At 51.7% G+C, this 27573-nt stretch overlaps 1 protein-coding gene across 12 annotated transcripts in view; it reads right to left on the bottom strand.

Annotated features, from left to right (window-relative positions):
- ATP2B4 (ATPase plasma membrane Ca2+ transporting 4) overlaps window positions 1-27573 on the bottom strand; it is a 98133-nt gene that overhangs the window by 20425 nt on the left and 50135 nt on the right. For 6 of the 12 annotated variants that reach the window (XM_060644165.3, XM_060644168.3, XM_078440673.2 and 3 more), the window contains 13 exons: window positions 18733-18930; window positions 17868-18125; window positions 17298-17423; window positions 16480-16605; window positions 15327-15362; window positions 13585-13746; window positions 10129-10343; window positions 9554-9796; window positions 8779-9020; window positions 5213-5444; window positions 4092-4275; window positions 3168-3251; window positions 1280-1386 (listed from right to left, as the gene is read on the bottom strand). In XM_060644165.3, coding sequence (XP_060500148.1) covers window positions 1280-1386; window positions 3168-3251; window positions 4092-4275; window positions 5213-5444; window positions 8779-9020; window positions 9554-9796; window positions 10129-10343; window positions 13585-13746; window positions 15327-15362; window positions 16480-16605; window positions 17298-17423; window positions 17868-18125; window positions 18733-18930 — 2213 coding nt within the window. Of the gene's footprint in view, window positions 1-1279; window positions 1387-3167; window positions 3256-4091; window positions 4276-5212; window positions 5445-8778; window positions 9021-9553; window positions 9797-10128; window positions 10344-13584; window positions 13747-15326; window positions 15363-16479; window positions 16606-17297; window positions 17424-17867; window positions 18126-18732; window positions 18931-27573 lie in introns of all 12 variants that reach the window. The other 6 variants (XM_060644174.3, XM_060644172.3, XM_060644164.3 and 3 more) reach the window with 3 other exon arrangements.

The following is a 27573-nucleotide window of genomic DNA, read 5'->3' as shown; positions in this document are numbered from 1 at the left end:
GTTCTATAATTCTAAATTTGCATTGGAAATACGAATATGGATTCATGAAGTATTTTACTTTAAAACAAAGAAACACAAAAACAAAAAAAGAGGCATAAAAGATATATTTCCTCGCTTCGCCCATTGAAAAGATCTAGAAACAAAGAATTACTCAGTAGTCAGGAACACCCTGACATGCAGACTGTGTTCTCTAAATACCATTTCTCACCAAAAAGCAGGACTCCTTTGAGAAATGGATGATTCCAGGCAGGACGAGAAATACGCATGATGATTCTGGAACCTTTTATCATGCCAGAAACCAAGTAAGGTATTAAAGACAACTGCCGTTGTATCTAAAGACCCAGCAATATTCATGAGGCTAATGATGGGTCAATGTGAATGTCAAAATAACAACAAGGGCAATGGATCAAAACACATCAAGTATACTTAAGTCCATGAGTTCATAATGGTATTAAAAAAATAGTTAAGTGGTTTTTTTTTAATGCTTATTTTTGAGAGAGAGAGAGAGAGAGAGAGAGAGTGAGTAAACAGGGGAGGGGCACAGAGAGAGGGAGACATAAAACCCAAAGCAGGCTCCAGGCCCTGAGCTGTCAGCACAGAGCCCGACGCAGGGCTCGAACCCACGGACCGTGAGATCATGACCCGAGCCGATGGCGGATGCTTAACCGACTGAGCCACGCAGGTGTCCCTTTTGGTTGCTTTTAAAGAGAGCACCCCAAACACAGATTATTCTTGAATATCCTTCCACGGCTTAAAAAAATCACCAATAGTGCAATACATATGGGAGGCTTACAATCATAAGCTACTTGAGTGTGAGAATGACATTTGCAATCCGGGGGTTTCTACATTTGCTGGAATGTCAGAATGAACCAGTGTGCCTGCTAGGAAAAGCCAAACATTTCTGGGACCCACCCATGTGCTACTGAATCAAGATACCCAAATGTGGAACCTTGGGATATGCGATTTTAAATAAACTCTCCAAGTGCTTCTGATGCGCTTGGCCTCACGAGCGTAAAGCAGAGTGATGAACGGTGCTGGCGAAGGAATACGTGCTTGATACGTCGTGGTTTCCCTGCCTGTGTCGTCTAGTCTTCACACTTGATGGCTCTCCCACTACACATACTCTCACTGGCTGGGTCGTTAGGACAGACAGAGTCAGAAAAAAGAGCGCAGTGTGGGACGTGGAGGCACAGGAAGCGGCAGGCTAAAGAAGCCTGTCCTGGCTTCCTGATGGAGAAGGCAGCTTGCAGGCAGACAGACGGTGTACTGAGCTGCTTACCATGGCAAAGCCAACATCTGCTTTCTTCAGGGCCGGCCCATCATTCGTGCCGTCGCCAGTGACAGCCACCACCTGTCGCTGTTCCCCAATAGTGCTGTCGATGATGCCTGGGAGAAACAGACACACCCCGGTGAGTCCACACGGGCCATCTCAGTCCTCTGCTCCCCTCGAAGGTGCTTTTGGGGTTTTCCTCCCTGGTCCCTGCTACCACCTCCCTTTCTTTCCTTTCTTCTTTACGTTGTGGGTTACAAGCTCACTTGATAGCATGTTGAAAGTGTAACCATCCTTCTGAGCCCTGACAGATCTGTCAGTTCCTGAGAAGCTGCTACTGCTTTGCCTTGTTCTGTGCAGGCATCTGAGGTAAGGAAAGGCTAGAGGAGCACCTTGTCCAGCCTTCGATGTGGCAGCAGGCATGTAAACACAGGTAATTTACAAATAGAAGTGCAGCTACTAGCTGAAAACAACCACAGGAAGGGGTGAAGACCAGGTGAGGTGGACTGATCCGGTCTTGGGCAGCCACTCTGGCAACGAGAGCAGACAGTGCACTCCTGCCCTCTGGTGGTCGGAGGAGAGCAGTGTCTCAGCCTCCAAGGCCACGAGGCAAAGCACTTTGAAGAGGGAGGAGCAAAGGGCACAGTGACAGCCAGCCTGAAGCCACAGGTGGTATAGACTCAGAAGGCTGGAGAGGATCCAGATCATCTACGCCACTCCCATCACCCTCCAGAGGAGAAAACTGAAACCCAGAGAGAGGAAACGCCTTGCAGGGTCCCGAAGCCAGCTGGGGAAGCCCAGCCGTCCTTCCATTCCATCTCAGCCAGCGAGGGCCATGTGCTTCCTGAGCAGGAAGAGGAAGCAGAACAACGGGAGGGAAGAGTTAAAGCAGAAAACAATACTTCCCAGGAGGCTGGCTTCTTCTGGCCAAGGAGAAGACAGGAGAAAGATCGGGAGGTCAGAGTTGGGACACCAGCATGCACACACGTGCACACATCTACATGCACATACGTGATACCTGGATGCCTTTTCTCTGGCGTCCAGGCTGGTGCCCAATTGCGAGTGTGTGTGTGTGTGTGTGTGTGTGTGTGTGTGACCAACTCCCTTTCTACTTTGTTCTTTCCTTCTTTCTTCTCTATGCTGGAGGTTCTACAGCATCACCCCAGGGCTGTGATTGTTTCACAGGTGGCACCTTGACCTACGAGTCTGTCTTTATCAGGTAGCCTGTGGCAGCCCAAGGGCCCTAAGGCAGCTGGTGTTTGGTGGAGAAGCCACCGGTTGAATTAAGGACAGAGACCTGGGGGTTGAACTGTACCACTTGCATTTACCAGTTGGCCAGTTTGGGTAAGCTACTCATCTTCCCAGCCTCGAACTTCCTTATGTGCAAAATGGGAATCATTTAACCTGCCCTGGTCGAATAAGGTATGGTGTCTATTTTATTTATTTATTTATTTATTTATTTATTTATTTATTTAAAAAAAAATTTTTTTTTAACATTTATTCACCGGTGAGAGAGAGACAGAGCACCGTGAGGGAGGGGCAGAGAGAGAGAGGGAGACACAGAACCCGAAGCAGGAGGCTCCAGGCTCTGAGCTGTCAGCACAGAGCCCAACGCGGGGCTCGAACCCACGAACCGCGAGATCGTGACCGGAGCTGAAGTCGGACGCTTAACCGACTGAGCCACCCAGGCGCCCCAAGACATGATGTTTAAAAACAACTTTATTATATGTGTTGACTACAGATGTTGGCTGAGCTGTCTCTTCCCCCCACGAGCTGGAGAGCGCTCCTGGGACCTTCCTGTTCAGGACGGGAGAGTTGCTTTGGCCAACGGTCCTCGTCTGCCCTGCCCCAGACTGCCGTCTTCTGCCCCAGGTACCTGGCCAGCAGCCAAGCTTACCTTTTACCAGGGTGTGCTTGTCAGTGGGGGACGATCGCGCCAAGACTCGAAGCTTAGGCCAGATCTTGTCCAGCTTCTCTTGCTCTACCTGCCAACGTGAGACCACACCAGGTCAGGCAAGCCCAGAATAGTCATCCAGAAGAAGCTTACTTCTCCCCACGCTCTGAGATTCTGGGGGAGCTGGCATTCCACGGCCCATGGCGGCTGCTACCGTGGCCTCCACGGGACATGAGACATCCGGCTGAGTCTCCAAGGGCAGATTCATTGATGGTGACCATTCAGGCTCCGCGTGTCTCTTTTTTCCTCCCGGTTCCCTACTGGGGAGCCAATCCCCTACTTCTTGGAGCCTTGACAGGAGGTGGGCAGGGGTTAGCTGTTGGCTCCAGGGGCTAAAGTGCTTCTAAGGTCTTAGGTGTGGTTTCTATGTAGACCAGGAAGCTCTGGTCTGCTTCACACCCAGACCACATCCTCTTACAAACCTGTGCCAGCATTAGTCACGGGGTGGTGACACAGGAGGGTGAGGATGGAGGGAAATCAGTACAAAATCACTCCTTGACTGAAAAAAATCGGGAAGACGCGAAAAGTTAGCGAGGCTGTCTCAAAAGTTAGCTTATGAATGAAGATAACGAGGAGACAGGAAACTCGCAGTTTTACCCCCTGAGCAGCTTTGGTAGAAGGAACGTCTCGCTATGAATAGATTTTAGTTTAAAAACCACCCACTTGGCGGTACAACTCCTCACAGCTTCCCCTCCCTCCTCTATGGGCTGCTGCCCGATTCATGAAACCATTTAATAAAGCCGATTAGATCTTCCAAAAAACAAAAACCAAACAAAAACAAACACACGACCACCACAACAAAAGCCAGCCGCTTTCTCCCGCGTGTCCCAGCTGCGCCACACGAGACCCAGGCTCCCCGGCCGCGACCCACCTCGCCCTTCTCGTTGCGGATAAGTCGGTTGAACTCTTTGCCTTCTAAGCACAAGAAGTCATCCCCAGGTGTGACAATGCCACATTTGGTGGCGATGGCCCGGGCTGTGTTGATGTTGTCACCGGTCACCATTCTGACAGTGATGCCAGCTTGTTTGCATTTGGCGATAGCGTCTGGGACCTATGGAGAGTAAGGCAAGGGGAAAGGAGGAGGTGGGGTGGTGAGGCCTGCTAGGCTGTCCCCGTTCAGGGTCCCTTCACTGTACACAGGAGACAGGTACCCCAGGAGCAGTGCCACGGGGCACTGGCTACGTCCGGTCATTTTTATATTGTCCGGTGTCACCTCACTTCTGTCCTACCCACGGTACTACATTTGGATTTGCCTTTTAGTGTAACTTGAGTTGAAGAGGAAATTTGCTTCAGGAGCTGGGTGTGAAAGCTTACTCTCCCCACGATCTAGACTCCTTAGCAGGGCATATACACAGCCCTTTGAGATCTGGCCACTGTCTTCCTCCCCAGCAGACGTTTTTTGCCATTCTCCACCCCCCTGGCCCATACTCCAACCATATCAGTTCTTTGCAGTTTCCCCAATGCATGCTGCCCTCTCCTGCCTGGGGGCCTTGACAACTAACAGTCCATCTGTCTGAATTTCTTTCGAGCAGAGACTTTTTCCGATGCCTTAGCGTCTAGAATAGTGTTCAGCTACCCTAGGGGCGCTCAACAAGAATGTGTTGCTTGAAAGAAGGCGGCTGGAGGCGGGGATGGTGTCCCAGTTAACAACTCAGCCTCCTGGCTGTTCTAGGTATCAAATCATAAGCTCAATGAAACCTATACTTCTCACCCCTCAGACGGCATTAACCATCGGAATGGCACCTTCTAGCAGTTCAGCACTCTAAAGCAGTTTTGTGAAGCTGGAAGCCTGGGAACATCTATCCCTGCAAGTGAGAAGCTGTTAGGTAACACGCCTGGGGTCACAGCTAGAAATGGAACCAGTACCCCAGTTCCTGTGACTCCTGGGTGGCTTCCCGTTGGACCATGCTCAGCTTGCACACACGCCAGGGGCTGTTGGAAGACTTCCGTTCACATTTTCTTACCCTTTGGCCAAGCCAAAGCCTCACCTCTGGGCGCACGGGGTCCTCAATGCCCACCACCGCGACGCAGGTCAGTTCGGTGAGGATCTCACTCTCGTTGTCCCACGGGGGCTCTCCGTCATTGAAATCCCGGTAAGCTATGCAGATAGTTCGGAGGCCCTCGCAGGCCATGGGCTCGATGACAGTGCGCACTATCTCATCTCGGTCCTTGCTCTTGAATGGCACCACTTCCCCTTTCTTGTCCAGGATTCGGTTGCACCTGGGGAGGCACACGGTCAGGAAGCGGCGCCCCGTCTCACCCAATATGTCTCTACGGTCACCTGCAGACATTCTGGCAACTGTTCTGAGGCCAGACACCGTTCTGAGGCCAGAAATCTCTCATCCCTCTCCCCCAGCTGAGTCCCTTCTTCCAAGGTGGGGAGGTGTGTAGGTGGATAAGGTCCACGTAAGCGGAAGGTGCGGTTCCCCGCTACCATCTGTCCCTACTCATATGTGAAGTCTTTTGGGGATCACCTGCTCTTTTGAACTTCTCAAAGGTGGAGAGACAGTTTTAATTCCCGTGACCTAGGATAGTACTCAGTGCATAGGGCGTGTTCCACGGGAATGTGCTCATTGTTTGTTTTTTACAAACTGAAGGTTTGTAGCAACCCTGCATCTAGCAAGACTGTTGGCACCAATTTTCTAACGGCATTTGCCCACTTCCTGTCTCTGAGTTACGTTTGGGTAAGTTTCACAATACTTTAAACCTTTTCGTTATTATTATATTTGCTATGGTGATCTGTGACCAGTGAGCTTTGATGTTACTGTTGTAACTGTTTTGGGACATCAAGAGTCGCGCGCATGTAAGACAGCAAATTTAATTGATAATGTTGTGTGTGTTCTGACTCCACTGCCCAGCTCTTTCCCCTTCTCTCTCCCTATCCCCTGAGAGACAACAATATTGAAATTAGGCCACTGATAACTCTACAGTGGCCTCTAAGTGCTCAAGTGAAAGGGAGGGGTGCACATCTCTCACTTTAAATCAGAACCTAGAAATGATTAGGCTTGATGAGGAAGGCAGGTGGAAAGCCGAGAGAGGCTGAATGTTAGGCCTCTTGTGCCAAATAGCCAAGCTGTGAATGCAAAGGAAAGGTTCTTAGAAGAAACGAAAAGTACTGTTTCCGCGAAACCCAAGTGGTACGCGCGTGAAACAGCCTTGTTGCTGATATGGAGCAAGTTTGAACGGTCTGGATAGAAGACGAAACCAGCCACAACGGCCCCATAAACCAAAGCCGAATCCAGAGCAAGGCCCTAACTCTCTTAAATTTTATCAAGGCTAAGAGAGGTGAAAAAGCTGCAGAAGAAAAGTCTGAAGACAGCAGAGGTTGGGTCATGAGGTCTAAGGAAAGCGGAGATCTCCATGATATAAAAATGGAAGTGCTGATGTAGACTAACGGTGTTGGGAAAACTAGACAGCCACATGCAGCGAGTTCTCCAGAAGGACTAGCTCAGATGGTTAACGAAGGTGGCTACGCTGAACAGCAGCTTTTCCGTGTAGACGCAACAGCCTCATACTGTAAGAAGATGCCATCCAGGACTTTCACAGCTAGAGAGAAGTCAGTGCCTGGGTTCCAAAGTTTCAAAGGACAGCCTTACTTGCTCGTTAGTGGCTAATGCAGCTGGTGACTTTACACTGAGGCCAATGCTCGCTTACCATTCTGAAAATCCCAGGGCCCTGAAGAATTATGCTAAATCTACTCTGTGCTCTCTAAACGGAACAACAAAGCTTGGATGGCAGCACATCTGTTTATGACAAGGCTTACTGAATATTTTAAGTCCACCGTTGAGAGCTGCTGCCCAGAAAAAGACTCCTTTGAAAATATGACTGCTCATTGACAATACACCTGGTCACCCAGGAACTCTGATGGGGATGTCCAACGAGATTAATGTTGTTTTCATGCCTGCTAACACAACATCCATTCTGCAGCCCATGAATCAAGGAGTAATTTCGACTTTCAAGGCTTATTATTTAAGAAACACATTTTGTAAGGTTATCGATAGAGATTCCTCTGGTGGATCTGGGCAAAGTAAATGGAAACCTCCTTCCAAATGCCGTTAAGAACATTCATGATTTATGGGAAGAGGCCTGCCTATCAACATGAACAGCAGGTTGGAAGCAATTGATTCCAACCCTCATGGATGACTTTGACCCTCAGGGTTCGAGACTTTAGGGGAGGAATTCATTGCAGATGTGGTGGAAAGAGCAAGAGAAATGGAAGGAGCAGTGGAGCCTGAAGATGGGACTGAATGACTGTGATCTCGCGATCAAACACGGACAGATGAGGAGTTGCTTCTAGCGGATGAGCAAAGAAAATTTCTTGAGATGGAACCTACTCTTGATGAAGATGCCGTGAAGATCGTTGAATGACAAAGGATTCAGAATAGTACATAAGCTTAGTTGATAAAGCAGTGGCAGGGTTTGAGAGGAAGTAACTCTAATTCTGAAAGAAGTTTTACTGTGGGTAAAATGCTATCAAATAGCATCTCTATATAGCATCTCATGCTATAGAGAAATTGTTCATGAAAAGAGCCAATCTATGCAGCACACTTCACTGTCTTATTTTAAGAAACTGCCACAGCCGCCCCAACCTTCAGCACCCACCGCCCTGATCAGTCAGCAGTCATCAACATCGAGGAAAGACCCTCCACCAGCAGAAACATTATGATCACTAGGGGCGCCTGGGTGGCTCAGTCAGTTAAGCATCTGACTCTTAATTTCGGCTCAGGTCATGAGCTCACGGTTCATGGGATTGAGTCCTGCGTCAGGCTCTGCGCAGAGCCCGCTTGGGATTTTTTCTCTCCCTCTCTCTCTGCCCCTCCCTGACTCATGCATGCGTGCACACACACTCTCTCTGTCTCAAAATAAATCAATAAACGTGAAAAAAAAATAAAAAAAAAGATTATGATCACTAAAGCTCAGATGATGGTTAGCATTTTTTTAGCAATAAAGTATTTATAAAATATAGTATGTTATTTTTTTTTATATATATACATCATGCTATGGCACCCTCAATAGACTCCAGTCTAGTGTAAGCATGAGCTGTAAATGCCCTGGGGAATCAAAAAGATCCATCTGCCTCACTCTGTTGTGGCGATCTAGATCCGAACTCGCAACGTCTCTGACGTAGGCCAAAGTTACACTGAACCATTTAATCATAGGAACCCCATGGGCATTAATCTCTGTTTTCAGGCTAGCAAACGAGAGCTTGGATCATTGCGGTCTGAATCCTGGCTGTGCCACTCTTAGCTGTTATCACCTTGAGCAAGTTACTTCACCTCCCGGGACCTCTGTTTTCTCATCCGTAAAGGGGGGATAACAACAGTATCTGCTGCACTGAGCTGTGAAGACTAAACGCAACAGGCCACCCGAAGGCACGTGAAAACTGCGTGGCCCGAGCAAGCGCTCAGATATGGGTTCTGCGGTCACCGCCCCGAAGCGGGGCTCACGTATCATTCGGCGGGGCTCAGCACGGCGCGGGTTGCCCGGACCTTCCTGGGGGGGGGGGGGGGGAGGATTTCGCAGGGAAGGAGAAGCGGGGGAAGGAAGTGCTCACTTGCGCAAGATGATCTCCGAGGCGCCCTTGCTGTACATGCGGTAGCCCCCGCTGGGCTTCTCGATGACCGTGCTCATGGATTTGCGCACCGAGTTGAAGGTATACACCTTGTAGAGCTTCTCCTCGGGCACCTCATTGCGCACCGCATGGTAATCCTGCTTCAGGTCTGTGACAAAGCCCAGCAGAGCACATTCGGTCTTGCTGCCCACCTGCCGCGGCAGACCTCCCTCCTTCTCCGGAGGCTGAGAGAAAAATCATACGTGGCATTTGAGTAACGGACCTCGACTAGGGAGAGAGCTGAGGAAGGAAAGGACAAAACTTTCATGCGTTTTCTTCCCAAGGGTAAGCGGGCGGTGGGCAGTGGCGACTGTGGTCGCTGGGCCATCCGGGGCTCAGTGTACCCTGGGGGCGGTGCTGGTATCTCACCCTGTGCGGGTCTCATTCTAACCCCCTCTTTGAGTTTCTGGGCAATGTGTACTTTCCTCCTGGTAAGCCCAATTCCGCTACCAGCACGAGGTCTCTTCCAGAGATTCCGCCCTCAGATGGTGCCTGGTGGGCGCTTCATGGCCGTAGATTTCTACCTGCCTCCCCACCTCCGCTCTCCTCCCACGGATCATTCCCTAGTCACGCCAAACACGTTCAGTGAGGAGTAGGAAACGTGACGGGGGATGGCAATTCAGGCAGAACAAACAAGAGAAAATTGCTCTGTCCAGAGAAGATTGACGGTCCCTTCCGACCACCCCGTTCGAAGTGTCCAGGCAAAGGGAGAGCTTACCAGAATCTTGGAGGTATAGGCACTGTTGATAGAAATGGCATTGACAATAAGGTCCAGGACCTTGGGCAGGAGGACATCAGGGCTCGGGATCTGATGGTAATGGGTGTCTCCAATATAAGCCTGTACCACGGTCATGCGGTTCATGGTCAACGTGCCGGTCTTATCAGAGCAAATGGCTGTGGCGTTGCCCATTGTCTCACAAGCATCCAGGTGCCGCACCAGGTTATTGTCTTTCATCATTTTCTACAAAGGAGATGAGAGCAGACTTGAGAGGGGACCGAATACAGGTCAAAGGCCATGTTTCAGCCAACATGTCTCCACCTCTCATCCTCTTGTTGGCACAAAAACGCAGGATACCATTGTTGCGAATCCTCTTTAGATTCCACTGGCTTCCCGAAACACTGACGCGGCTGATCAAGAGGGTCTTTCACCTGTGAGCAGTGCCAGTGGCCTCTGCCCCTGCGAGGTGCCACGCAGGGTCTGTGGAGATGGCCCGGCCTTTCACCCCACGCTACACGGCGCCCTCCCTTCCCATCTCCGTCCTGAAAGAAGAGCCAGCCTCGTTCCCGTCTCACCTTCACGGAGTAGGCCAGGGAAATGGTGACAGCCAGCGGCAGCCCCTCTGGCACAGCCACCACCAGCACAGTGATGCCGATGATGAAGAACTTGACAAAGTACTGGATGTAGATGGGAGTGCACTCGGGCAGCCACGCTCTGCGGTGGATCACGAAGTTGTCAATCACAAAGTACAGGATCAGGATGAGAACCGTGAAGGCAGACATGATGAGGCCTGTCCGGGAAACAAGTCACATGAACCCAGGCTCCAGGGCCTTCCCGGGGCCCTAGCCAGAGGTGGGCTGGCAGAAGTTAGAGGCTTTGCTACCAGTGTTTAGAACCACTCCCTTTAGGGAGTCGTACCCAGATCCCCTATCCATTCTCTGTTGCTTATACATTACTGTGCAGGGGAAAAGACGCTGGTTTTGTCTCCCACAGACACAGGCTCTAGTCTCGGCCCTGCGCTAACCGGACTCGTGGCTTTGTCCCTCTCTGGGCCTGTTTCCTCATTCATAAACAAGGAGTTGGTCTAGCTTTCTTTTTTCTTTTGGGCAAGGTCATCTAATACTTCCTGTTTTTTATTTATATTTATATTTTTTAAAATCTACATCCAAATTAGTTAGCAGAGAGTGCAGCACTGATTTCGCGAGTAGATTCCTTAGGGCCCCTCCCCCATTTAGCCCATCCCCCCCTCCCACAACCCCTCCAGCAACCCTCAGTTTGTTCTCCATATTTATGAGTCTCTTCCGTTTTGTCCCCCCTCCCTGTTTTTATATTATTTTTGTTTCCCTTCCCTTATGTTCATCTGTTTTGTCTCTTTAAGTCCTCATATGAGTGAAGTCATACGATCTTTGTCTTTCTCTGACTAATTTCACTTAGCATAATACCCTCCAGTTCCATCCACGTAGTTGCAGGTCTAGTTTTCTAAAACAGCATTTTATTGGGGTGCCTGAGTGGCTCAGTCAGTTGAGGGTTTGACTCTTGATTTTGGCTCAGGTCATAATCCCAGGGTCATGGGATCGAGCCCCACGTCGGGCTCTGCGCCGAGTGAAGGGCCTGCTTAGGATTCTCTCCCTCTTTCTCTGCCCCTCCCGTGTGCGTGCACATGTGCTTTCTCTCTCTCCCTCTCTCAAAACACAAAACAAAACAAAACAAAAAAAACCCCAAAAAACAAAAACCCAGCATTTTATGACTCTATCTCAGACCTACCCTCTTTCCACAATTCATAACGTAGTGACTGTATCTGCCTACTTCCTAGTAGTTTATCAATTTGGGTTTCTCCCCTATCAATTCATGACTCGTTCACAGCGATGTCCCTAAGGTCACCTGCATGACTAACTTTCAGAACAGTGTTTCCTGACCTTTCTCTTGACACGGCATAGATAGGAGATGACAATAATTTGTATGTTTACAACAAGCAAATATTTCTATAGTGCTTGCTATAGGCCAGGTAAGCACCTCACGTATACTGACCCATTTAATCCTCACGAAACCCCTGTGAGGTAAGTTACTATGATCATCCCCTTTCATGGGGAAATCAAGGCAGAGAGGTGTTTTTTTTTTTTTTTTTTTTAAAGAAGATCAAAACAAAATTATGATCTTTAAATTTTATTTATTTATTTATTTCGTTCATGATAAGTGTACTCTTTAATCCCCATCACCTATTTCACCTATCCCCTCACCCCCTTCCCCACAGAGAGTTTTCTGGAATGGACACTGGCTGGGGGACCAACTATTCTGGTTTGCCTGAGGCTGTGCAGTTCCCTGGGATGTGGGACTTTCAGAGCTAAAATCAAGACAGTCCCAAGCCAACGGGGACAGCTGGTCATCCTACAACACTGATGTAAACGGAAGAATCTTTTCAAGGTCAGAAAGCACCTGGCCCGGGTGCTGTCTGGCCACTCTGAAGGCTGAGGGAATCACTATCCGGGCACCCTGCACCTCTCTGTGGCAAAATATCTGGGAAGAGCTTTGCTTCAAACCCCAGTCTAGTTTGGGTCTTTGCTTTTCCTGAGGGCCTAATGATTCAAGACAATCAGAGCAAGGCCAGAGGTGATTATACCAATAAAAGCATATTCTTTTGAGCTTTGCTTCAGCAGGGTCGGGGCTGATGTGAGGCAACCTGGGTGCGTAGGGCCCAAAATTTAAGGAAGTGCTCCCTCCCAGGGTGGCACATTGCCTCGCCCGACTCCCGGCCTAGCTTGATACGTAAACTAAAACAAGAGAGGAGACCCGGTGGCCGGCCCACCAGGTAGCTCGCACTCCCTAAAGAGCAGGGCAGGGATCCGGAGGACAATAGAAGGGGTTAGGCGGGGTCTGTTTAATGTTTCACACCTATGCGCCAGGCTCAGGAACGTGATTCCACACCCGCAATTCATCTCATCCGTGTACAGTTTATACGCGAGAGATGTCACAGTGGTCAAAATCAGCCGGGTACTAGAACTGAAAGGATAGGGCTAGACTAATGCGGTCCAGCAGAACTCTCTGCGATGCTTCAAACGTTCACTGCGTGCGCTGTCCCATAAGGTAGCCACGACCTGAGTGTGGACATTGACCAACTGAACTCAGGCTGATGTGACCGAGGAACCGAATGTTTAACTGTATTTGATTGTCGGTCGATGTAAGCGGGAACAACCACACAGGGTTAATGGCTCCGGTAGTGGACCGCAAAGCTTCTGGCTCCCCAGTGTGTGGTCAGCCCATCGGCGGCACTGGCATCGCCTGGGGGCTTGTCAGAGATGCAGACTCTCAGGCCTCGACCTCCTGACTCAGAATCTGCGCTTTAACCAGGTTCCGGGTGAATTGTCCACACAGAACGTACTGGTCTAGCCTTTGATTGTGGTAAAGAGAGGGGTGGGGACAGGAGATAATTAAACAGTGGGACAAGACCGTACCTGGAGGGCTCTACCACTGAAGGCACAATATTCCTTCTGTTTCCTCCTCCAGCCCCGCCCCCCGCCCCCCCCCCCCCCTTAACCCCCAACAGAAGGTAGAGGGAGAATGTAGAGGCAGTCTGGAAAGAGCCTCTCCAACCACAGGTTTCCTTTTTCCTCCAGTCCTTACTCTGAATTTACTGTCCTGTGCCTGGCCAGATGCTAGGACCACACTCGGGAACTGCCTCCAGGAAACAGGAGCCTTCTCTGCCCTTAAGGAATGTATAAGTCAATACACGAAACAGGTGGGTGGTTACCAGTCTTCCGTCTCCCTGAAGTAAATCTCCCCTGTGTGACAGAAGTTCTTTATTTCCCACTTGGCGGCAAGAGACCACGGGGCCTTTAACCCTCGCACGCTTCTCCCTGAAGAGGCCCAGGGAGTGGCCGGAGGGTGGCAGGGAGAGGGGGCCTACACCCTGGGCTGCATGAGCCCCTTGGAAGTTTCGGCTTCTTTCTGCCGGCCCGGTTGGTACAGAAGGGAGACAGGGAGGCCAGGATCCAGAACAGCACTAACGAACAACAAGAAGCCGCCGCCCTACTCACCAGCTTTCCCGATCTGAACAGCCAAGCGCGTCAGCTTGCCCTGCAGCACCGACTTCTCCTTTTTGGGCAGCTTGGCCGCCTTCTTCTCCTTCTCCTCGTTGTCGGTCCCCTCCTGGCTGTTGAGTGGCTGGATTTCCAGGGCCACCCCATCCTGAGTTTTTGCTAGGGTGCGCACAACAGAGAGGACAGGTGAGCGCGCAAGGTGACGGCAGCGAGTGGCAAGCACGTGAGAACCCCAACTCCTCTGTCTCCTTCCTGGAATCCACCTCGGACCCCCGATGTCGATTCTGACCACTCTCACCCCGTGCCAGACGGGGCACTTGCCTTGCACCCTCCACTGGGGCCTTTGGAATGATATTCTGACAACTGGAGACGAAATGGGAGTACTTTCGGGGTACGGGTTTCCTCTTCAGTGGCAGCTTCCTGGCACCACCTCAGAGCCCCAAGCCAGGCTTATTCCAGCAAGAGGATTAGTCATGCCGCTAAGCGCTATTACCAACAACCATCCCTCCTGGAATTCAGTGCTTAGAATGGTGAATCTTCACTGCAGGAAGGGGCCGACGGGGAAGGCTGGAAGACATTTCTAGAGCGTAAGGGCCCTCCCGGTCTGCTCTGTTAAATGGTTCATCTCTCTCTTCCTATAGACCGTCAGGGGAGAAACACAGACCCCCCCCCCCCCAATACAAGATGTTTTCCAGTTCCTCCTCATATCAGTCGAATGACAGCGGAAGGAAATGCCCTTTCTCCCCTGTCTGACGAAGGTGGGGAGGCACAGAGTGGGGAGGTACAGGGGTAAGTCTTTTGGGGGGCAGAGGGAAGAAGCTGGTATGAGGGACCCTCTGGAATGAGAGGGATAAAGACAGACATATAAACCCATTTTGCTTTCGAAAGAAGAGTTAAAGAGACCTAAAATTAAAGAATTATTTCTGTGGAGCCCTGGTTCTCCGATGGGATGACTTTATTCCTGAAGACTCCTATGACACGGGTCCAAAGAGCAAAATAATCACTAGTGGCTGTCTCAAGAGAGCCATTCTCGCTGGGTCCCAGCACCCCTCCAGCTTCACCCCCGTTGGAGCTCAGCCCTTTTGCTTAGGATGCCCTTCCTGAGATACTGTCTCTGTTGTCAGACTCACAAACAAGACAGAGACGGGATGTAGACACAGCCACCAAAAAAGAAACACACACCAGATCGGGAGGAAGAAAACAGACTGAGGGGAGAACAAAGAAAGAGGTGGGGAGAGGTACAGAGAAAGGCTCTGTCCAAGCACCCCCGAGAAGACTAGAAGAGAAGACCAGACCAGAAGAGGACACCGATGAGGCAGCTAGCAAGAGGAGGGTGCAGGGACTGCCCACCCCATCTCCCTCCACCGTGAGGACCCTGAAGTCTTCCAGCCCGGAAACCGATGACCTTTGGCGTTTAAATCTGGCCGAGGGCAATGAAGCAATGCGTTCAGCGCCCAGAGAAGAGCTGATCCATCCCACACGCTCCCCAAGAGAAACCTTGACAGGAGATTCCATGAGACAACAGCAGAGGGTGCTGTTGTCCCATTTTGGATTGGGATTGGGAACCCCCTCCTGAGACCGCCCCCAAATCTCTGCACCTTCCTCAGGATGAGGCATCCAGGCCACAGCAGCAGATAACAGATTTATGGAGAGGACAAAGGGAGAAGGCAGATGGCCTGGAAAGGTCTGATTTGAGTGTGGGCAGGTAGAGATGGCAAATGAGTGGGTGGCGAGGTTACCTTTGTTGCGATTTTCAGGGACTCCTTGTTTTTTACCTGTTTGAACAAGAAAGAAAAAAGTGGGGTGGAGACCCAGAGCGACTATCAAGAGATCAGATATCCAATCTGTTGGTCCTGCTCAGAGCCCAAAAGGGCGACAGCAAAGGGGCTGAGCGGCAGGGAAGGGACTATAAAGGAAGTTCACGTCTCTGCTCACATCCATGCTCACGAGGGGCTCTCCTGAATCCTGGGGGTGCAGACCAGCCACTCGTGCAGGTGAGTGCACACCCACACCTGAGCTGCGTTCTCGCGGAGCCCAGGCCGCTGCTGGGAGGCTGCTCCCGGCCTGAGTCACGTCGCTGGGAGAAATGGGGTGGGGGTGAGAAAGTGAGAGGCTAGAACGGTTTCTGCCTAATGGCGAAGGCTCTGAAAGGGGTCTCCGTGTCAATTCACCGGCACCAGGCAAGCTTCCTCCTTACTCATTTGCAGGTAGCTGCAAAAACCACTAGTCTAGCTCCTGGGGGAACGTGTTTCATTTCCTTTTGATAACCCGCCCTCCACGAAACAGCCTGAGATGGTCCTCTAGCCAAGGGACAGAAATCCTTCCCTCCTCCAAGGAAAGAAGGAATGCCTAGGGAAAGGGGAAGACTTCTTTTTAGTATCTCTTCTTCATTCACCCTCTGTGTTTCCTCCCTTCAGGAGCACGTGAATGGCAGAGACAGGACTAACTCTGGGGGGAGACATTACCTCTCTGTTCCCACTCTCCTAGCTGGGTCTCTCTTCCCCTGACAGCCCACGGTTTTGGCAGTTTACCCTCAGCCTTGACGGGTCATTTAATCCCCCACGTTTGCGGAAGAAGGGTTGGGGGGTTGCACGGAGGGCATCTGGGGCCGGAGCACCTAGCCAGCTCCCGTGGGGCAAGCTTTACATCTTGCCCCTGCACAGCCATTAACAGACACGGGAGTTGAGCCTCAGAGGTGACCTGACTTGGTTTTCATCAGAGCACCCTGGGGAGCCAGGCTTGACATCTTCATCTCGGCAAGACGTTCAGATATCTGTGCTCTTCATCCAGCAGCTTCTTCCACGCAGATGTTCCATCCGGGTCTGTTCTCTTGCCTCCCGCTTTGTCCACGGGCACGGGTGGGAACAGAATCTCATCTCAAATGCCCCTTACCTTTTTTCTTCTTCTCCTCCTCTTCTCCCTCGCTGGCTCCCAAAAGGGTAAAGATGATTCCAGTCTGAGAGTTGATACCCACAGCCGTCACTACCATCCGGCCAGAACCTTCCATGACATGGGTCCCTATGTGACAAAGGAGAAGGTGGGAGGAGTGTTATTTTTTATACCTAGCCAGGCTTTGGTGTGGAACGCAAACTTAGAAAACAACAGTCCCTCTTCCTTCCTTCCCCACGGATAATGATCCGCTCGGCAGATAGTGGGAAAAGGTCAAGAGCTGGGCCCATTTAAAATAGACCAAGCACTCCAGCTGATTCCAATGGGTAGCCAAGGTTGAGAATCACTGTTCTAGAACGCTGGTTATCTTTACTCACCCAAGTACTGTTGCTCCCAGCTTTAGCTAATATGGTTGACCCTTGAACAACACGGGTTTCAACTGCACATGGATTCTTTTCAATAAATATATGTACAGTTAAAAAAGAATAATCAAATCAAATCAAATAGACCAAGCAGATTGGGGGGTAAGGAGAAAAGTGAGTCTAACTGCTTTAGGGTAAGACTCCTTCCCCCACCCCCACCCCCACCAGCAGCGCCCTACCAAGGCTCCTAGAGCACTTGCTGTAGAGAACCTCTTTTAGGTTGCCCGATAACCCTGTATTCAACCCACCGATATGCTGCTGCCCCAGATGAAGCTAGGGGAAGGAGAGGGGGTAGGGCCAGAAGAGAGAGCGAGGCCCGGAGCAGGTCTCCGTAGCCTGGCTGGCTGGGGGAGGTAGAATGGGAAGTAGAATGGGGGCCGAAGCAGCCAGAGGCCATACCTGAGAGCAGCATTGGGTCCCTTTCCACAGACTTCTTGACATGGTCTGATTCCCCAGTCAGAGAGCTCTCGTCAATCTTGAGATCGTTCCCCTGGATCAGGATCCCATCTGCGGGCAGTAGGTCACCTAGTGCACAGAGGGGAAAGGGCAACAGGGAAAGAGGGGAGGAAAGAGCTTGGCAGAGGGTAGGAACCATCCAACCCCATTTCAGGGCTGCTTCCACGGGCCCTGCCCATAGGGCAATGGCCCAGGGGGGTACCTGGAGAGCCTCTGAAAGATGACTTCATCTCTGACAACCTGTCAACTCCTTATGAATTAACGGTTACTTCTCATGGCCTCAACATTATGTATTTTTAACCCTAAGACACACAGGGTACAAGTCTGACACTTTTTGGGGAGAGTTTCTTCTTTCTTTAGATCCTTCTCCACAACCTCCTTCCCCTGACCTAGAAGCTAACACGATTGCGGTCTTATCTATTTGGGTCTTCGGTGATTCCCAGCCCCCTATGCCAAAGGCCCTAGCCCTCAGATAGGGAGGGTGCCACAGGTACAAGAAGCACGAGTTCTCACCGTATTTGATTTGGGCGATGTCACCCACCACGATCTCAGCCACTGGGAGCTGGATGATGTGACCATTTCGGATCACGGAGAATTTCTGTTCCTTTTCGATGCGGTTCTGCAGCCCCCGGAATTGCTTCTCTTTGCTCCAATCATTGAAGGCAGTCACCAGCACCACGATGATCACGGAGAACAGGATGGCTGCCCCCTCAATCCAGCCGGCTTCTGCCTCTCCTTCATCTTCCGGGCTACTTACGGGTAGACCACACTCTAGCCCAGGGAAAGGAGAGAGTGGAAGGGTCAGCTGGGGGCCTTTTGTTAACATTCAAAACGGAAGTAGTGTCTCCACAATCCCCAGAACGGCAAGTCAGGGAAGGAGAATAATAGAAAATAAAACCCTTGGGTAGTAGAGCCATCCTCTGAGGGTACTGGAGGATGGCATGATTGGGCACCGTCTCGTTGCCAATAGAATTATTTGCGTGCTAGATAGCACGAAACATGTCATTGCCAATGACTGGCCAGTCGCATGTGCAGAACTTATGATTCCTAACGTGGTCAGGCTCCAGGTCGCTGCTCTTTCCCATGATGCCAAATAGCTGGCGGGAGGCACTGGGAGAAGCAGGTTTTGTTGGTTGGGTGAGGGTAGAGGACTCCTGATACTCTGCATGAGGATTTGATAGGAGAAGGGGAGGGAGACCCTGGAATCAGGATGGGTTGGAAGAACAGCTTACTAGCTACTTGCTGGTTTTCTTTGGAGAGCCCTGCCCCCCCCCCCGAACTTTTAAGCTACACCCTGCCAACTGCTAAGACCAGTGCTTATTGGAGGTGCTGGAAAGAACGCCGATCAGAGCCGCGCTGGGCTGCTGTGGACACTCACGTTCATTTTCTTCACCGGGGGGCCGATAGAAGGACAGGACGAGGGAGATGATGGCTGCAATCTCCAGGATGATGAGTGTGACATCTTGAAGGGCTTCCCACACTAGTTCTAAGAAGGTCTTGGGCTTTTTGGGGGGGATAAAGTTCTGTCCGAACACGTGCTTACGTTTCTCCAGGTCCGCAGGGTTCCCAGACAGACCTGGGAAGGAGATACGAGTAGGATGAGCAGGTGAGCAAAAAGGGGAAGAAGTGAGGGACAGAAGAAGGCAGTTGAAAGACCTAAATAAAGACCCTCCGCTTCCTGTTCTGCCCAAGTATGAGATCCAGCCAGGGTGACCAATCTCCCCACTTTGCCCAGGACGCGGGGGGTGGGGGGGGTGTGTGTGTGTGTGATACCTTCAGTCTCAAAATGGGCAAACCGGGACAAGGTGGTCACAGGCGGCCACTGGCTGCTGCTCTGTCCCCAGGGTAAGCTAACCTAGATCTAACACCTCACCGCCTCCTCCCAAGGATGCTGCAGGCTCCAGCTCTGAGAACACAGACATTCAAACGGTCCCTGGGGCTGACAGAACTTTCCTCTCACATTAACATGTAACTACTGGTGATGATTCTAAAACAGAGTTAGCGTCCATCCACTGGCTCACACACAAAGGCCCGGAAGAATATGCTCTCTGCTCAAGGTCACGCTAGGAAGCTAGGAGACAGCCGGACCAGTTGTCCCGATTGGAAGTTCCAGGGGCTTTAGGAGAACAGGAGAGGCTTTTGGACTCCCATCTGTGGCCATCCCCTTGAGGCACATGTTCCCTCGTTTTGTCACCTCCCCCACAGACACAGACACACACCGCTAAGAGGTGCTACCATTCTAGTAAGTACTGTGGACTTATAGGTATTAAGAGAAGCCCTATTATTCACATTGATTGAAAACAGAACACAAAAGCGAAGCGGCAAAGTCAGACGGTATGCAGTCCTTGATTACCAGCATGCTCCCCTCTAGCACATATGCTTATAAACCTGTACGAGTGTGCACCCATATTCCAGACATGTTCCAGAGAGAAAAGGGATAGGCAGAATTATTCCCTATTCTCAGTGCCGCCTTTATTTCAGGACTTTTTTTTTTTTTTGTGTCTATTTATTTTTGAAAGAGAGAGAGAGGGGGAGGAGGGGCAGAGCGAGAGTGGGAGACACAGAATCCGAAGCAGGCTCCAGGCTCCGAGCTGTCAGCACAGAGCCCGACGCGGGGCCTGAACTCATGAACTGTGAGATCGTGACCTGAGCCAAAGTCGGACGCTTAACGGACTGAGCCACCCAGGGGCCCCCAGGCCTTATATTTAGGCTCCTCTGCTGGGCCCCAGGAGGGGGTTATACTGTAGGGGAAGGAGGGAAATCCTAAAACTTCAACGGATGCCAGGTGGCATTTCTCAAGTTGTTTACCCAGAGCAGCAGATAAGCCCTGGGCTTGGCACCTGGAGCTGCACTATTCCATGGGTTCCCACCCACAGGCAGGGTGGGGCGAGCTTTGTCTGGGGAAAAGAAGGTCCTAGCAGAGGAGAGTTAGAATCAGAGGGCAGGGACACTCCACGAAGCCTCCCGAGGGAGAGCAGGGGACAGGAAGCTGCAAGGAGAATTGGAGATGCTGATGCCAGAGGGCTGCTTCACACTTTGGTTAACAGGAAGGGCTATTGCCCCGGTGGGGAGGGGGGCGTGGCGTGAAGGCAGACCTCTACTCTCCGTCTCCGCTCAACAGGACCCAAGAGTGGTATCTTAAGTGGCAAGAGGAGAGATTTGGGTCAGACCTCGGGAAGGTACTCGCACAGAAAAAGACTTGGGAAAGGGGAAAACAGAAGGGGTGTTGCTTGTAGGGTCTGAGATGGCCTCCATTTCTGCATCCAGAAGACAAAAACCATCAGGAGGGGTACTCAAGATACTCCCCTGTCTGGGAGGGTAGACGAAGGACCCTGAGTGGAGGGAAAGTGTGTGTGTGTGTGTGTGTGTGTGTGTGTGTGTGCGCGCGCGGGGTCGGGGGGCGGTGGTGGTGAACTGGCTTCCACACTGGTGGAGTTGGGGAATAGAGACCACTCTCACCTGCCAGCGCTCAGTGTGAGAGGGAAATGGGGAGCTGGTCAGGGAAGCGGTGCCCATATTCTAATCCAGGGCCTCCTGCCTCCCAGTGCCCAGATATGCCACCCTGGCCTCTGGCTGAGTGGCGTAGCCAACTCTGTGGGGGAGTGGGTTTGGCCAAAGCACTAGAAGCAAGTTGGGCTGCTTCCCAGAGGCTCCCTGCCTCCACCGCACTGCAAAGTCGGGTTCCCAGTGGGAAGGGAAAGCAAGGGCCTGGGAAAGGAGTGTTTCTGGGCAGGGCATCGTGACCCCCAGGCAGGCAGAGGCGGAGCAGTCGGCGGATCCTGGCCGGTTCTTTCTCCCCGAGGACCTGAGAGAGCGAGGCTGTGCCAGTTTGGGACCGCTCTACTGGAGGGCCAGGTTTGCTCGAGGGAAACAGGAGTTCTGATCATTTGTTCATCTCCCCGGGGACGTTTCTCAAGGAAGCAGCGAGGAGATGCCATTGCCCCCTTACCAAGGTGAGTAGATGACTGTGAGGGCAAACCAGATATCAGATACTAGAGGTCATCTTAAGGGACATCCCAAGACCCCAACGGAGGCCAAAGCCACAGCAGCAACAACAATCTAGCTGAAAGCACCCATCTGAGGTCATCCTGCCCTCTCTGTTCTCAGATTAATACCCTGTGACCTCCCTCTCTCTCTTGTGCTCTATCCATTCAGCCAGCACATCCTGGCAGCTTTATCTTCAAAATATACCCAAGGTCTATTCCCTTCTCACTTTCCACTGTCACCATCCTGGTGTGAGCTGGCACCCTCTCTTGCCTGGGTGATGACGACTGTCCTCTAACTGGTAACCTTGCTCCCACCCCTGCTGTCCTGTGCCCCGTCTCCTCCCAACACAGTAGCCAGAACGATCTTTTTCAAACCCAACCCCTGGCACTCACCTACTGGTGGCTTTTACTTGGAGTGAAAGCGGGCACCGGGGCCTTTATGATGGCCCGTAAGGCCCCTCAAGAGCCCCCGGCCTCCCACCCCTCAACTCCTACTATTTGCTCCTTGCCCAGCGAGCCTTCCTGCCGTGCCCTGAACGCGTTCGAGAAGCTTCTATTTCAGCCCTGCAGTAGCTCCTCCTTGGCTCAGCTTGCTGTTCACTAGCTCATTCTCTTACCTCTTTCTGGTGTTTGTACACCGACCCTGACCTCACTGATTTAATAACATGGCTTCTCCGCTCCCGCACTCTCGATCCCCTTATCCTGTGTCACTGTTTCCTTCCACAGGTCTTCTCCCCTAATATGTTATATGATGTATTCATTATGTCCGTCCACCCCGCCCCCCTCCACGAGGGCGGGAGCTTTGTCTTTCTTCCTTAGGTCTACAACAGTGCCCAGCATTGTACGCATACAAATGTGCTGAATGAACTGAATGGATGAGTAATAAATCAGGTTGCTAACGTTTAAGTGATTACTAGGTGCCAGATGCTTCACGAGGCACATTGGTGCCTTCTCGTTCAGACGCCGCAAACCCCTATGAGACAGTTACTGTTAACCCCATTTTACATATCAGCAGACTGAGGCCTGGAGAGGTTATGTAACTACTCGGGCTCGTACGCGACACAGTCTATTCCACTCCCCAGGAAGCAGCTGCACGCCCACCTACACGCAGAGGGGGCTGGGGTGTGGAAGCGGCTTCGTTCCAGGGTGACTAACTGGTCCCGCTTGGCCCGGGACTTCCCAGGTTTGGGTCCCGAAGCTCCCACCTCCTGGAAACCACCCGGCACCCCCTGGGTCCCATGGCTGGTGGCCCGCGTGCCGCTTTCCTCTGCGCCTCTACGCCAATCAGCCCTGATCCCACGGTTTACAACCGGGCCGAGTTAGTGTCTCCTTCCTGTCCTCAGGGATGGTGCCACCAGGTCTATCAGAGTCCAACCTATGAATCTCGCACTCGACACAAGGTTCATTATGGCCTTTTTTGGATCCAAGCAAACCAAACGACACACATTACGGAAAACAGAAAGGTCAGGCCTTGCTCTTGCCTCGATGGCCTCGAAGTCACACACGAACTTCCTGTTTGCCATTTTCTCTCATCTCTCTGCTCCACCTTAAGTCACCCTAAGCTGTTGCAGTAGCTATCTTAAGAAGTCAAGTGGCCGTCCCAGTTCCCAGTGTGCCCTGAGGCAGGGAGGGGCCTGTGGGGACTGTTAGCAAAGTAGCCTTGGGAATCCTCACTCCGACTTGTGGCAGGGCACGGGAAAGCCTGCGGGCCTGGGAGCTCAGCCAATCCCCAATTTTGGGCTTTTCATTCCATTCTTCCTGCCCCCAGAGGCTCTCAGGCCCTGCTCTCCACAGAGGTAACTTCGCATAAATCCTTGTCTAGCCGAGGACAGGGTATTAGACCCTGATCTCTGCAGTGGCTTCTCAAATATGCAGCTTCCTGGAGAGAAGCTTGGCAGGGAGAGAATGCTGGAAACACAGGAAAAGGATTTCCCTTAGAAATACATCAAAAAAAAAAAAAAAAAAAAAGAGAGAGAGAGAGAGAGGAATCTTTGTCCCCAAGAACATGGGAGAGAGAAAGCCCCACCCAAATCAGGAGTGCTTTTGGCTCTAAGAACCAGACTGAACACATGAGCTGGGAGAGGCGACAAAGAATGTCAGGCTCTGAAGTCATCGCCCCTACCCCGTGTTGGGGAGTTTCATGGCCCCTGCCCAGGCTGGCAGGAGACGGAATATGCAGCAGTGGAAAATCTGTGTCTGCTGTGGGTCTGTGCGGGGAACCAGGGCTTGGGAGGAGAGGCGGCAGCCCGGCCCTCAGTGGCCTGGCTCCAGCAGGGAAGGGCCAGGGCCAGCCTCCCTGGGACGCCAAGCGCTGTCGGCAGCGGCACCCCTCAGGAGAACCAGCTCAGCCCCAGAAAGGGTGGGGCTGGGTCAGACATCACGAGGGACTTCCCAGCTGGCTGAGTTATGACACCTTGCCAAGGAGAAGCAGACTCATCTCCCACACACATAGTACCAGGGACAGGTTGCCCTGGGTGGGGTGGAAGGCAGCCCTCTTTGGTACAGGAGAACAGGCAGCAGAATACCTTTCAAGCCCTACCTTAAAAACCTTGCGTTGGGGGGGCTGAGGGGAGGGGGAGCTTGACATCAGCACAGGGACCGCAGGCTTTCGGCAAATGCCACCACCTCAGCATCTCTAGCTTAGCACACCCACAGCTCGGAGATGTGCTCTCTGGCTGCTGGACTTCCAGACCCTAGAGATAAAGCCATCGCCTCAGGGTCACCGCAAGAGGATGCCGGACTTGGGGAAGAATGGCCCCTTCCTGATGCTCAGTGCACACAGCCCGGCAGCGTCAGCAGCGTCTGGCCCTCCTCTCCACGCCTTTTCTGAACACCCCAAAGCTGGCGCAGAGCAAGAAAGCTCCCTGGTCTGCCCTCCGCAGCCCTCTGCTCGGCCACCTGCTCCCACACCGCACGCGTGTGCTTCCCTCCAGTGTCACGCTCCCCGGTGCTCACACATCAGAGCTAAATAAAAAGAGTGAAAGCCCTACTTCCAAGGGTGGATGCGACATCTGCCTCGGCCCAGGAGGGAGTGCTATCTCTCTCCCCCCGCCCCTAGCTGATGTTCCATGCAAGGCAACAAGAAGGTCCAGAACGAAACAGAACTTGCAAGCTTTTCTGCTGAGCTGCGAAAGGAATGCGGCACAAAGGGTTCCCGGCCTGGAAGGGGGGGCAAAGCAGTGGGGGGAGGGGGTGGTTCTCAGGCTCAGGAAGACTCATCCCCTCTCCCCATCAAGACTGCCCTGTCCCCTGCCTGGCAGCATTATGCCAGCCATCCCAGAAGCCCAGCTCTGGGCAAGGAGGCGCTGAACAGAAAAGAATTCACAGAGCCTGGGGTTGGGCTGGGGAGGGAAGGTCCAAAGCTGTCACGCACTGTTGGCCTCACTCAGCCCTGGGCGCACAAATCACACAGGGGACTCCCAGGATGCAACATGGAATCCCCTGCAGGGGGTGGAGGAGGGGGGGAGGCTCCGAGGGAGGGCGCTTTCACTCTCTTTCTCAATCACCTATTTTCCTCATTCCAGCTGTTGAGACTGCTTCCCCTGGGGTTTGCTGGAAACCTTTCCCACCCCTCCGTAAAGTACTCAGTATTTCTTTGAAGAAGTTACTAGACTTGCCTCAGCTTCTCACATCACAGCATAGCTGCTTTCTGGCTGTTTGCGCTGGCCTGCCCACCTTCTCTTCCCTTCCCTCCAAGATGTTCTTCTGGCTTGAGTCTCTCTCACATCTTCTTTTTTTTTATTAAATTTTTTTTTTTAATGTTTATTTATTTTTGAGACAGAGAGAGACAGAGCATGAACGGGGGAGGGGCAGAGAGAGAGGGAGACACAGAATCGGAAGCAGGCTCCAGGCTCTGAGCCGTCAGCCCAGAGCCCGACGCGGGGCTCGAACTCACGGACCGCGAGATAGTGACCTGAGCTGAAGTCGGACGCTTAACCGACTGAGCCACCCAGGTGCCCCCTCTCTCACATCTTAAAGTAGCGCTAATAGATGTCCCCGAAGCACGATGGGCAGAGAGGGCCAGACTGTCAGCCTCTGCAGCCGTGCCCACGTGCATTGCTTTCAGGATCACTTATCTGGCCTCTTTGGTAGCCAGTCGGTTGAGTGTCTGGACAAGAGTTGAAGGTGATGGCTGTGGGGCAGAGGGCCAGAGGAAAGAGAGGTGGCTCGGCTATGCTTCTCTTCTGGAATTGACGAGCTCCTAAGAACAGGTGGTCTTTTTTTTTTTTTTTTTTTTTTTTTTAGTTTATTTTGAGGGGGGAGTCAGAGAGAGCAGGGAGGGGGCAGAGAGAGAGGGAGAGAGAGAATCCCCAGCGGGCCCTGCACTGTCAGTGCAGAGCCCAACAGGGGGCTCGAACTCGCAAACCGTGAGACCGTGACTTGAGCTGACACCAAGAGTCGGCCAATTAGCCGATTGGGCCACTCAGGTGCCCTAGAAGCAGGTACTCCGAAAACACGAGATCCGCCCTAAAGACAGGGAGGAAGATATCAAAGAGGCCAGTTACCGTCTTCCTCTTACGTCCGTTGTATCTCATATCCACTCCCCTGGTTCTGTACCCCTCCCCAGCCCTCCGCTAACATTCTCTAAAGCAGCGGCCTCTAAGTAGGGGGCACGAACCATCTGCTGGAGCGTGGGAGAAGCACCAGAACTTTTTATATGACTTCATCCACTTCGATTTCTTGCATCTCTTACGATGTAAATAATACTAGTGTTAGAAGCATTAATAGTAATATAGTAGAGTTGTGGGTAAGCATGTATTATTTATCATGTCCTCAGCTTTTTTCCAGATTGAAAATGCTACCGGAAGGGCGCCTGGGTGGCTCAGTCGGTTGAGTGTCCGACTTTTGATTTCGGCTCAGGTCATGACCCCAGGGTCATGAGATCAAGCCCCGCATGGGGCTCTGTGTTGACTGTGGAGTCTGCTTAAGATTCTCTCTCTCTCTCTCTCTCTCTCTCTCTCTGCCCCTCTCTCCAACTTGCTCTCCCTCTCAAATAAAAAAAGCAAACAGAGAAAATGCTACTGGAAATTTCAGTCTGCACATGGAGGAAGAGCCCATCCTAGCGTGTCCCAGCTTGTGGAAAATGGACGATGCTTGGTGGGACACGCCACTGACCTCAGAAGGCTTGGGGACAGGAATACAGTTAAACCCCAGAGATCTTAACATGGCAGGAAATATTACCCTAAACGTTGCCGTTAATGAACCAGGATGGTAATTCAGGCGGGACTGTCTTAAAACAGATTCTTTCCCCTCTTGCTTTTTACTCCCCAAAGAATCTCAGCTTCCCAAACTTAGTGGCTGTCCAGTAACTATGCAGGGCGAAGATGCCGCCATTTTCTGTCAGGAACATTCCGCGAGTGCTAGCAGCTGCCGTCGAGCACCGCCAGGCCTCAGCTTCCCCAGGCAATCAGAGGTACAGCGGTCCATGCTCCCAACTAGCCACGCCCACTGACGGGGCAGAAGCCACGGTTTAATGTTAGCACTGGGTCACAATTAGACATTCTATCAGGCATTGAAATACAGAGCAAAGTTTTGAATTACCTGTGCTTCTGAGACTCTCTGTGTTCCTGCTCTAGCCTAAGAATAGTCTATTCTGTTCTACCCAGTCGTAAGAATTTAGGGGAGGCATTTAAGCCTTTGGACCTGGAAGGAGGGGAGGGGGATGAATAAAATTAAATCCCACCTGCCTCTAGAATTGTGTAAATCCAGTATAATAAAACCATGCTCGTGTCATAAATATTATAAACTCCCAGTTCCATAAGGCCCCTTAAAGCTATGGTTTAAAAAAAAAAAAAATCTGTCAGATCTATATAGGTGATGCTATCAACCCAACAGATAATAAAAAGGAAGGGTCATACTCTAGGAACCAATTTCCCCAGCCTTACTTCACCAGGTTACCAGCTACCAGAATTCAAGTACCAGGTGAATTTCTTTATTCTTTTTTTTTTTTAATGTTTATTGATTTTTGAGAGAGAGAGAGAAAGACGCTGAGGGCAAGTGGGGGAGGGGCAGAGAAGGAGACACAGAATCCGAAGCAGCCTCCAGGCTCTGAGCTGTCAGCACAGAGCCCGATGCGGGGCTTGAACCCATGAACCGTGAGATCACGACCTGAGCCGAAGTTGGACGCTTAACCGACTGAGCCACCCTGGCACCCCTCTTTTTTCTTAGTCTGCAGGGGCCTCCCACAGGGGACAGGACTACAGTAGGTTGTCAGGCACCTCAGTGCGGTCTCT

Source organism: Panthera onca, chromosome F1 (assembly GCF_046562875.1).
Source record: "Panthera onca isolate mPanOnc1 chromosome F1, mPanOnc1 haplotype 2, whole genome shotgun sequence".
Taxonomy (NCBI): Eukaryota; Metazoa; Chordata; class Mammalia; order Carnivora; family Felidae; genus Panthera; species Panthera onca.
This window is presented reverse-complemented; position numbering and strand designations above follow the sequence as displayed.